At 31.3% G+C, this 13,118-nt stretch overlaps 1 protein-coding gene across 1 annotated transcript in view; it reads left to right on the top strand.

Annotated features, from left to right (window-relative positions):
- Nucleotides 1-51: 51 nt before the first annotated feature.
- Nucleotides 52-13,118, top strand: part of LOC126891948 (kinesin-like protein Nod) — a 42,810-nt gene continuing 29,743 nt past the window's right edge. Inside the window, exons 1-2 of the mRNA XM_050661295.1 lie at nucleotides 52-257; nucleotides 8,008-8,202. Coding sequence (XP_050517252.1) covers nucleotides 156-257; nucleotides 8,008-8,202 — 297 coding nt within the window. The 5' untranslated portion in view covers nucleotides 52-155. The remainder of the gene's footprint in view (nucleotides 258-8,007; nucleotides 8,203-13,118) is intronic.

The raw sequence follows: 13,118 nt of genomic DNA, 5'->3' as shown, positions 1-13,118 counted from the left end.
TTTCGATTATGCAAAGAAGAAGAAACCGATTTGTCAATGTCAAAGTCAAAACTTTTAATTTTAAATGTAACGGAAAAAGTGTTTATGAATAAAAGTATTAAGTAATTGAAATAAGAAATTAATTAAGTAATAAATAATGAAATTGGTTTAGGATTATGGAATCTAATGCAGAGTTTGTAAACGTTGCTATTAGGATTAAACCTAACAAATCGAATAGCGAAAGTCAATGTTTATGTATTATAAGCCAAGAGCCACCAGTAAGTTTCATATAAAAACGTTTGTCTGACTCAGGATGATCAATATTATGTGGAATGATATTTATAAATATACTTTTTTCATTCACAAGGAATGCTTTTTGTTGCAATAAAAAATAAAAAACGTTTTCAATAATATTTGGAAATTAACAGTCACCAAATATTGTAATAAAAAGTTGTGTTTAGAAAAAATGGTGGAAAATACATAGTGCAGTCACTGAAGGTTTTCACCTCCGATTTAGTTGAACCTCCATCCATTTTCATGAAGGGTCATTGGTGAGTAGTTAGAGGATACCTCAAGACATAAAAGTGAGGACCTCGCTTATGGGTGGAAATTATTTTATTAAATTTAACCCCATAAATCGATAGAATGTCTAATTCTAAGCCAAATTTGTTAAATCAATTTATTAAAATAAATCAATACTCTTTTGAGTTATTAAAAATCAAAGATTTTAATATTCGTGAAAAAATGCATGCCTTAACACTTTCGCTGCACTTCTATTTTGACCGTCGCTAGGACTGTGTGCAACACTCGCTGAAGCAGTAATGTTCACACAGTAATGTCCCTTTATAAGTGTCTGCATATCATCGCCTAAGTACCTACCATAAGTATTTTATGTGCCTCCATATTGTGCAAAGACTTGATAATTCGCTCCAAATAGGTTAAGGATTTATTTATGATTGACGAAACTTGATAACATTTATGTGCCAATGAAAAATCCTTACACGAAAAGGATAATCAGATTTGTGATCTAAGGAAGACTATTGATGAACTGAAATGCAACTCCAATGCGCCAGGTTTGCCATTTGAGGAAATGTTCATAGAAATAAATGATAGAATTGTAAAATCTAACAATATTATGTTATTCAATGTTCCCGAATTGAATTCTGAGAATATTGAAGATAGGATAAAACAAGACAAAGCCAAAGTCGAGGAAATTATGAAACAAATGGGAAAAGATGAAGCGTTGGAGGATTTAGTGAAGGTTGTTCGAGTAGGAAAGAACACGGGTGGTAAGTCTCGTCCACTTAGAGCTATTTTTTCCAATAATGGTGTTGTTAAGGACATTTTAAGGAGTAAGAAAAGACTACAGAACTCAACAATCAAAATAAATAGTGATCAAACAAATATGCAAAGGGATATGTTCAGTAAAGCTTGGAAAGAATTAAAAGACAGACAAAATAAAGGCGAAAAAGACATTGCCATAAAATACAGAAATGGTGTACCAAAAATTGAATCATTCAAGAAAGAAGGAAAAAACTAATCTCATCCCCATTACAAGTTTATTGTCAGAACGTCGGAGGACTTCGTACAAAAATTCAAGATCTGATTAGTTCTATTTTATGTTCTGATTATGACATTTTTATATTTGTTGAAAGTTGGTTACACGAGGATATTTTAGATAGTGAAATTAAAATACCTTCATATAGAACTTTTAGATGTGATCGTGATAATAGTTATAAGTCAAGAGGAGGAGGTATTTTGATTGTTGTTAAAGACTACATTAAGGTAACTGTGCTGAAACCCTTGTACAAATCTATTGAACAACTTTTTCTTTTATGCTCATTTGGTAAAGAAAATTTTATAATTGGAGGGGTATATATTCCACCAAAATCCGTAGAACAAATATATGAACAACACTGTTTATCAGTCGAAGATATATCCCAAAGGTATAATCATCATAAGACATATATATTCGGAGACTTCAACCTTCCGGAAGCTTCATGGGATAACAATGAATCAGGTGTCTTGGTGAATTGTCCTCAAGGTTCACATGCATTGTACTTAGCTGAGTTTTATGGGTACTTGAATTTTTTCCAGATGATTAATATTCCAAATGAAAGAAATGTGTTTTTAGACTTAATATTTACAAATGTTTGTGATTTACAAGTAGCAAAAGCCTCAGATCCGATTTTTAAAAATAGTTATCATCACATAAGTTACACTTACAATATTAGTTTGTGTGAACATCGAGGTAAGTCATTAGAATATACTGAATTTTATCATGATTTTGTAAATGCAGACTATGAAGGTCTCAATAACTATCTTTCAATGATACCTTGGGAAGACCATTTGAATTTGTCAAATGTTGATGATGCTTTAACAGAATTTTACAACATACTTAATATGTCACTATCATTGTTTGTACTGGTGAAAAGATTTAAAACTTCTAGTTATCCAAAATGGTTTGATGCCAACTTGCGTTATTTAGTTGTACAGAAAAAAATTGCTCATAAAAATTATTTAGCTTCCTGTAATCAAGAGGATTATGTGATTTTTTCAGAACTTAGGAGATTGTGTAAGGATCTATCAAATCAATGTTATAACACTTATCTGAATCAAGTAAATCATAATTTATGCAGTAATCCTAAGTACTTTTGGCAGTTTGTAAACAGTAAGAGAGCATCAAATGATTTACCAAACAGTATGTACTATGGTAATGCTATAGCAACAAACGGACAACAGATTGCAAACTGTTTCCGTCAATTTTTTTCAACAGTTTATTCGCCACAATCAAATATTAATAACTTGGAAGTAAAGGGAAACAACAATCTTTTTATACCTAATTTTTCAATATCAGTGAAAGATATTTTCAACAACATTTTATCCCTACCCAATAAGTTAAGCAGTGGTCCAGATGGTATTCCCGATTACTTTCTAAAGAACTGTATATATTCACTAACTAATCCTTTATATCTTCTTTTTGAGTCATCATTAAAGACATCAGTTTTCCCAACTTTATGGAAGCACTCTTATATCTGTCCAATTTTTAAATCAGGTAATAAACAAGACATAACAAATTATCGAAGCGTTTGTAAACAATCCTCTATACCAAAACTTTTTGATAGACTATTGCACGATCAATTAAAATTTTATTGTAAAGAGCGTCTAATACACAATCAACATGGATTTTCTCAGAATAAATCAACGGTAACAAATTTAATACTCTTTGAACAAAAAATATTAAACGCGTTGGAGAATAAAAGTCAGATGGATACTATTTATACTGACTTCTCCAAGGCATTTGACAGAGTAGATCATAACATGTTATTGGGAAAATTAAATGCTTTTGGCTTCAGTCATCAATCCTTACAATGGTTCAATAGCTTTTTAAGAGATCGCACACAGCAGGTGAGAGTAGGTTGTTTTAATTCAAATATAATTCATGTGACATCAGGAGTACCCCAAGGAGCTCACTGTTCACCTTTGTTATTTAATATATTTGTGAACGATATATCAGAGTGTTTTAGAAATTGCGATTTCCTGATGTTTGCAGATGATTTGAAATTATTTAAATCCGTAGATTCAAATGTTGATGTAACATTAATTCAAGAAGATTTAGACCAGTTGAGTATTTGGTGTGAGAATAATATTTTGCATTTAAATGTTGCTAAATGCTGTTATATAAGCTTTTATAGAGGTAATAAAAAATATGATACTTCTTACACAATTAATGAAAATGAATTGTCTTATGTTAAAACAATAAAAGACTTAGGAGTCACATTTGATGAGCAGTTGCGTTTTGTGCAACATATAAATAGTGTAACAGTAAATGCATCAAAATCTTTGGGCTTTATCATTCGCAACTGTCTGAGACTATCTGTAGGGGCTTTAAGAACGGTATATTATGCTTTGGTTGTATCTAAAGTGGAATATGCATCTATTGTATGGTCTCCACAATACCAAGCTCATTCTACTACGTTGGAGAGATTGCAGAATAAATTTTTGAGATATTGTGCATACAAATTAAACATATGCATTACTAATCATGATTATACCTATATGTTAAAAACACTCAACATGAATTTATTAAAAACTCGACGAGATAACTCTGATTTGGTATTTGTGTTTAAATTAATAAATGGTTTAATTTGTTGTTCTGAACTTCTCCAATCTATTAATTTATATGTTCCCTCCAGAAGTCTCAGACATGTTGATTTGTTTTATATACCTTTTCATCGGACAAACTATGGTATGCATTCGCCCATTGAGCGAACACTAAAAATTATAAACGAGAATAACTTGGAAATGTTTGGTGTCTCCTTGGCTGGTTTTAAGAATCGGATTAAAAGAGCTTGACAGGTACTTTTTGTTTATTTGAACTGATTTGTGTAATAGATGTAATATGTGTAATGGATAACTGTTAATATTTCGTTTTTGTTTAATAAGTATGTAATTAAGATTTATTTTACTCTAGTTTAGTAGATATTACAGAGATTGATTTTATACTGTATGTGTTGTAATGGGGGTAATCCCGTAAATAAATAAAATAAAAAAAATAAAAACATTTATGCCCCTAACGTTCAGTGCAAAAACTTGACAAGATGAGTTATCAAATTATTGTTCAAATCAGTGTAATCGAAATAATCATACATTGAATGCTACAACTAGCTAACTCTAGTTACCTAGTTGTAGCGTGTGTTATTTTGAAACAGTTGAGGCTGCCATGTGATTGCTATCTGTTGATTTGGTTCATCATCATCATCTTGGTGCTACAGCCCTTAGAGGGCCTTGACCTTCTCAAGTATTCTACGCCATTCTGTTCTGTCCCTTCCTTGCACTTTCCAGTTGCTGACTCCGATCTTCTCGGCATCCTGTGTTACACCGTCCATCCACCTCAACTTTGGTCTTCCCCATCTTCTCATTCCCACAGGTTGAGCTGTTAGAATCTTTTTTATCGTGTTCGATTCAGGGGCCCGGGCTACATGTCCTGCCCACTGCAGGCAGTTTCGCTTAATTATAGTGATATCTTTTCCACCAAACTTATGCTTGTAGATATTCTGCAGTTCAAAGTTATATCTACGCCTCCATATTCCGTTTTCACAGACTGCTCCGAATATTGTGCATAGCACCTTTCTTTTAAAAATCAATAGAGCGGAATCATCTGTTTTAGTTAGCGTCCATGCCTCTGACCCATATGTGAGAATGGGACTATCAATGTTCTATACAGCCTTATACGAGTTTTTTGAGACAGACCTTTGTTAGATAAGTACTTTGATAAACCATGATAACACCTGTTTGCAATTATTATTCGCCTTTTTATTTCCTCAGATGTGTTATTATTGTGTTTAACCGATGTCTCTAGATATATGAATTCTTTGACCGCTTCGAAGTTTTGGTCATTGATGATTAGATCTGCGTCAACATTTTCAGCTCTTGTATTTGTGGTTGTCGCCATGAATTTGGTTTTATTTTGATTTATATGTAACCCCATTCGTTCTGCTGCTGCTACTAGATTGGTTAGGATTTCCGCAGTTCTCATCCTGTTTCTTGTTATAATGTCCATGTCGTCTGCATATGCCATAATTTGGACTGACCTATTAAATATTGTTCCCCTGCTATCTCATATGCCACAGTCAATGGAAAATTGTTGAAATGTTAATACAGTAGCTGTGTCGAACAAGGGAGCCGGGAATAGATTTAAGAGGATGAATACGTATTTTCGGCTGCAATGCTATTCAAATGGGGATTCATTTTTTTCGAATCCTGAGAAAACTAATAAGTATTTTTGAAAAATTTAAATGCAGAATGAAAGATTACGTTATTAGCGAGGGCCCAAAGTCCCTGAGAACTTCTGTAATGTTTATTTTAATAAGTTACAGGGGTGAAAAACTAAGAGAAAATTTAGTGTTATTTTTAATTTCAAATATCTCATTCAAAATAAACTTTTTATTTATTCTAAGGGACTTTCGGCCCTCGGTAATAATTTAGTCTTTCATTCTGCGTTTAGATTTTTCAAAAATATTTATTGGTTTTTTCAGGATTCGAAAAAAATGAACACAATGTCCGTGGTAATATTTTCCAAATCTATCTTTGTCATACAACGCACTCAGTCGAATAGATTATTATCAGGATAATGTCAATCAGATACTGACAATCAGTGACAATTTTAAATATTTGACATGAATCGGGAATATTTTGAGTTGTTGATTAAATAATATTGATAGTGTATAGTGTATTTGATATAAATATGTGTAGTGTATTTGACAAATAATTGATTTAAGACGTGAACTTTATAAAAAGTTATTTATTGTGTATTATTTATGGAAGATAGAAGCAGAGAATACATCAAGATATATTCTGTGATCCAAGTATTTTGTTGTTAAAGATGTTCAAAATTGTAAGCGTTCCATAGTATCAATATATTAAAAAAAATCACTTTAACACTTTTCTTCTTTTCTCGATTGTGTATTAGTTTTTGTTGTAGATACATATAAATTATTACAATCACTGAATACATAGTTAGTGAAAAAATTATCAAATTTATTAACTGAATTAATAATTTGCAATTATACAAAAAATAACAGTTATCCAAAAACATTCAAAAGCCATCCTTTAAGTTAGTTATGACATTGTCAAGTAGAATGGCATTCTAGTAATATTTACATATCCATACCAGTGTGAATTTTAAGGTGATACAGTAGCGATCAACAGGTAGCCAAAACGCGTTCCAAGATTGTGGCTGTAATTTTGAATATTTTTTCAAGATATTTGGCACAGGTATTTGTAATGTAATAGAGAATGGCGGTACAGAGCCCAATTTGAAAAATATATTAATATGTGGAAATTACTCTGTAATTAAATACAATATTAAAAAAACGAGCCTGTACCGCCATTAAGAAGAACAAAAAAATGTTTAAATAAATTTTTTTATCGGATGCCTAGATTTTGTCATTTTGGAACTACTAATGAAATAAAAAATTTTAGTAGTTCCAAAATGACACAAAATCTAGGCATCGGATAAAAAAGTTTATTTGAAGAAAGTGTATTTTTTTGTTCTTCTTAATGACGGTACAGGCTCGTTTTTTTAATATTGTATTTAATTACAAAGTAATTTCCACATAATAATATATTTTTCAAATTGGGCTCTGTACCGCCATTCTTTATTATATTACGAATACGTGTGCCAAATATCTCGAAAAAATATTCAAAATTACAGCCGCAATCTTGGAACGCGTTTTCGCTACCTGTTGATCGCTACTGTTTCCTCTTAATACATGTAATTTGCCATGTAAAGACAGAAAAGATAGGAATAGCCGTAAAATATTTGCGAATTATGTACCCATGGCCTTAAAGACTTGGTGAAAAAAAATATAGGTACATTCAATTACCTATAACTCACTTTGGATTGATATAAAGGTTTTTCAAGTAAGGAATTTTTTGTATTTTTTTAAGCTTAAATTTTAGCAATGATATAGACATAGTTTTTGAGTATTTTGTGAAAAACCTTTTTAAAACGCATTTTTCTCACGAAATTTTTGATCTTATTTAACTTAAAAAATATTAATTTATTTTAATAACTATATAACAAATTTTGCTTAGAATTGTCCCTCTGTCAATGTCCGGTTATTTTAAATAAAATAATTTCCACCCCCGGGAAGGGTGGCATCCACCCCTAGGGTAAAAGCGCAAGTTGGGGCTATGTCCCTGTTATTTCTTGAGCAACCTCAACTACTGACCAATTTTCATGAAAATCAATGGAGTTTAGCCAAAATCTGAGGTAATAGTTTTGATTTTCACCTTCATACACTATACTAACAGTATTTTTCAGTCCCTACAATTTTTTTTTCAGTTGTAAAATCAGAAAAATTGAGCTGTTTTGTCATTAGGATATGCATGGAGTGATCTCTAACAAAAATAGTAATAAAGGGTTTTGGTTTTTTGTTTATAAAAATAAAGATTTTTTTTAAATTCATGTACCTACCTACTTACTTACCTGGATATTGTTTAAAATCTATTTTTTAATTTCAGGTTTTGTTATTGGTAGATCGCTCCCAAACATTTACATTTGATAATATATTTTCTGAGGATGTCTCCCAAGAGACAGTTTACAACAAAACAGTGAAACCCTTAGTTCATTATGTTAAGAAAGGCTATAATAGCACTGTTTTTGCCTATGGGCAAACTGGAACCGGGAAAACTTATACCATGGGAACAGAACCTAATGTAAATATAAAATATGCATTAATAAATTGAATTGTACTAGGTTAATCATATTGGTGCCACCATATATTATGTGGTCTACCGTCCCGTTTCTGCTATAGCTTGTGGGCTACCTGTGCAACTAAACAACACCATAATATTTTCTCAGAAGCGTTTGCACACAATGGTGAAAGGCAGCAAACAGTTTGTAGACAAAATTTTTATTGCTAAGTAGTAATAAACATTTCCAGGAATGTACAATATAGTATATTGTGCAACAAGTGCAGAAATTACCTTTCTGCATGTGTTTCACACTATACTTTTTCTACAAGCACAGTTTTTCCTAAAAATAAAAATCACAATTTCCAAACGACGATTAATTATAATAGGTACCTATGTGATAAATTTTAAACTGTATTTAATTAATACCTACTAATCAATTTAAATTCCTTATACCTAAATAAATTGCACAGAAATCAGTTAAAAAATTAATGCACTGCCTTAATTTGTTTAAATTTAAACAATTATTACACATTATTGACATTATATTTATGCAGTCACGGATTTACACAAAACCTACTTCATTCGACGTCTCTTGCACAGGTTGCTAAATCCTTATTGGTTATTTGATAATTATAAAATGTTTAATAAGAATAAAATTGTAAAATAAAACAGTTGTAATATCCATAATTTAGTTTCTATGCTATAGTTAAATATAATAATTGTCTTATAGGTTATATATTTGTCTAAAGTTTAACCACGGATGTAAACAGAATATAACGTTACTCAGAATGCGGTAGTCCACGGATGTAAACAGAATATAACGTTACTCAGAATGAGGTAGTCAACTGTGCAGAAAAGAACTTTGCGGCACAGAAACGTCACTTTGCGGCACAGAAACGTCACTTTTCTGCACACTAATGTCAAATATCTTATACTGTGAGAAAATATCAAGTTTGCTAACATAAAACCGTGCAGAAAAGTGCACTTTGAATAGTGGTTGTAGAAAAAATTTATTTCTTTACGCTTATACAGTGCACTGGAATAAGTGTTACCCCTCCCCCCTTATTAACTTATTTATTTTTAGCATACAATCAAAACACGTGGACAGGTCAATTTTTAAAATAATCATAGTATCTTATAGCATCAATGTTTCGAACTTTACGCGATCCCTCTTTAGGTGACGTTCATAAATTTGATTTTTTTTTAAATGGGAAAGTACATCATGTGATACCTCATTTAAAAGCTTTTGAAATACTGATTACAACAATGTGTAATACTTTAATCCTTTTTCAGAGCGTAGGTGCAAAATTTCGATCGAGTTCTTTTTAAATGCATTCATTTTTTCAAATCATGAGAAAACTAATAATACTCTGGCCTAATTAGCAAAATTCATGGAAAAGTTATTTACCAGCAATTTTATTGCTGGAATCGAATTATAAGATCCTATATATTAATAATATAGGTATGCAAAGTCCGCAGATAGTGTGCTACTTTTTTTATAAACAAAATGGCGCTGACAAATCGTATTTTTTTCAATTATTGCTCTATAACTCCGAAGATTTTAACTTTACAACAAAAACACCCAAATAAAAATTCACCGCAATTAAATTCTGCATAGAGATATGTTTTTCCCGATTTGCTCCGACGAAAATTTTGCTGGGAAAATGCGGGTTTTCCCAACAAAAACTCTAATTTTCAAATAAAGTTTTAGGTAAGAAATTATTAATCAATAATTAAATAACTTAGTGACATCAAAGCTTTCTTGGTATATATTGTAATTCCAGAAGCCGGTGAAAATTAAACGAATATTTTAGCAACAATTCAATTGTTAATTAACAATTTACGATCGCAATAATAACCAAAATAATCATGATACATTGATCAAACTTATAAAGATTATAATGGTAGGGGAGCAAAGTATGCTAAATGTGCAGTCACTCGAGCGCTTTGGGGACCTATTGGGTTGTGAAGAGTAGGTCCTAAAACCAAAAAAAGTTAAGTAAAGTTTTCCATTTTAGTGGGCGCTTGCCATTTTTTAATTTAATTTTCCACTTCCAACAATCGTTTTTTCCGATTATAACGCCATCCATCCATAATTCGAAAAAATGTTTCGAATAAAAGTTATTTATTTTTACGTAAGGAATCCAAATCTGCGATAAAAATGAGGGTTCCCATTTAAGATTTTAAAGTAACCCCCCACCCCACCTCCGTGGGGGGTCGTGTTTGGTGCCATTCGATAGATTTTTCAAAAATATTGAATAAGTGTATTTTACAGTTTTTCGATCTGATGTTCATTTCGCGAAATATCGTGGGATTCGTATTTAAAATATTACATTTACCCCCCACCCCTCTCCGTGGGAAGACGTGTTTGGTATCATTCGATAGATTTTTAAAAAATATTGAGCACATATTTTTTAGTTTTTCGATCTGTCAATCATTTCGCGAAATATTCGCTTTTTTCTTGTGAAATTTTGGGACTCGCCCATTTCCTTACGCCCGGCTCAAATCGTCAGATTTTTGAAATATACACTCTTTTGCATGTACTTAACTTACCTTATCTTAATCTGACAATTTCGAGTTTTTTTAAGGATAGATTTTTTTTTCGGGCCCCCCTTAACGAACTCCCCTGTGTTAAGAGCCAATATATGGTAGAGGTGCATCTACAGGGTACCAGGTTTCTCCCCATATGATAATCTGACGCGCTCGAGTAACTGCAAAAATCCCCGCTTGGGCTCCCCTACCATAAAGATGAGATGCTTATTTAATATTTTATCGACAAAATATAAATTTTTCGTTTTTTTGCATAATCTTTAAATTGTGAAAAAAAAATAGTTATAATACGCTGGTCTAATTAGTAAAGTACAAAGAAAGGTTATTTACCAGCAATTTTATTGCTGGAATCGAATATTATGATCCTATATATTAATAATATAGGTATGCAAAGTCCGCAGATAGTGCGCTACTTTTTTTATTAACAAAATGGTGCCCCCAATTCGTGTGTTTTTCAATTATTGGTCTATAACTCCGAAGATTTTAACTTTACCCCAAAAACACTCAAATAAAAATTCATTCCAATTTAATTCTACATAGAAGCATGTTTTTCCCGATTTGCTCTGACGAAAATTTTCCTCGGAAAATCTGGGGTTTCCCAACAAAATCTTGAATTTTCAAATAAATTTTTTGGGCAAGTAATTACACTGGGGAACACATTTTTTGTTGAGTTAGATCTGACACTTGTCCTTCACTAATTTCTGGCGTCTGAATCTTAGAATATCCTCAGATTTTATCTATCACGTCAACTTTTTAAACTAAGGTTCCCATTGAGTGCCCATATCCCACTTTATGTGGTGCCCATGCCTTATCTTGATCACCAAGTTTCACTTTAAGATAGGTAAAATATGGTTGTCTGACAAATCTACTGATGTTTGTCTTTTGACTGAGAATGGTAAAACTGCCACATATATAGCAAAACGAATCGGGGCTGTTTTCGCACTTATGAGGTGTAGTAGCAGAAGTAGCCATAAGGAAACGTGTCAGTTCAAACACAATAAGTCATTCTATACACTTCAGTAACGATATACTAAATACTGCTAACCGACATCCAACGTTTCACCACAGTATAACAGACGTAAATGAACAGAAGAGTCTAGACCAGTTGCAGTTATCAGCGCACCATATCCAGCACTCAGTCATCATCAGCACCCACATAGAAAACGAACGTGACGTGATAGAAGAAAACTAAAAACAGTTTCGAAATCAGCATGCCCAATTCTATAGAAAACAGCTAAAAAATCTAACTCGACAGAAATTGAGTTCCAAATTGTTCCCTAGTGTTATTTATCAATAATTAAATAACTTGGTGAAATAAAAGCTCTCTTGGTATACATTATAACTGCAGAGGCCGGTGAAAATTAAACGAATATTTTAGCAACAATTCAATTGTTAATTAACAATTTACAGTCGCAATAACAACCAAAATAATCATGAGACATTGATCAAACTTAGAAAGATTATACAGATGTGATGCCTATTTAATATTTTGTCGACAAAATATAAATTTTTCATTTTTTTGCATAATCTTTTTGCATAATGTTTAAAAAAAAACAGTTATAAACAAATTAACATTTCTCAGAAATTGTTTATTATATTCTAATTTTAAAAAATACTTAAAGTGCGTATTTCAAAGGTCTTGAAAATGAATGCTTTAAAAAAATTTTCCAACCATTTGCAAAAAAGTTATGAAACAGCAAAGTAAATATACGATTGCTCCGTTGTTTATAATTTGTTTTAATTGTATCAAAGCTTAAAAGTGAGTCTGTGGTGCAATCTAATTACTCACAAAGAATATCAAATATTAGTTCAACGGTTAAATTTTAATCAAAGATTAAAAATACTTTTTTTTGTAATTTTTAGCTCGAAAGTAGGCTTGATACAGAGCCGGAGCTAAAATGTTCACTCGAAGCGACTGACAAGTAGCATACCTATACTATAATTTTATTTATTAAGTGTACGTCGCGCGGGCGGTCGTCCCTTCGAGTGAAAATTTTAGCTACAGTACTGTATTAGTCTACTTTCGCGCGTGTAAATTACAAAAAAAAATATTTATAATCTTTAATTAAAATATAACCATTAAACTAACAATCGATATTTTTTGGAAATAATTAGCTTGTACTTTAAACTCACTTTGAAAGAATTAAAAAAATATATAAACAACGTAGTAATCGTATGTTTACTTTCCTGTTTCATAACTTTTTTGCAAATGGTTGCAAAAAAGTTTTAAAGCTTTCATTTTCAAGATATTTGAAATACGCATTTTAACTATTTTTTAAAATTAGAATATAATAAAAATTTTCTGAGAAACCTTAATTTGTTTATAATTATTTTTTTTTAACATTTTAAGATTATGCAAAAAAATAAATTTATATTTTATCGACAAA

Source organism: Diabrotica virgifera, chromosome 9 (assembly GCF_917563875.1).
Source record: "Diabrotica virgifera virgifera chromosome 9, PGI_DIABVI_V3a".
NCBI lineage: Eukaryota > Metazoa > Arthropoda > Insecta > Coleoptera > Chrysomelidae > Diabrotica > Diabrotica virgifera.
Note: the sequence above shows the minus strand (reverse complement) of the source record. Positions and strands in the feature narration are given on the sequence as shown.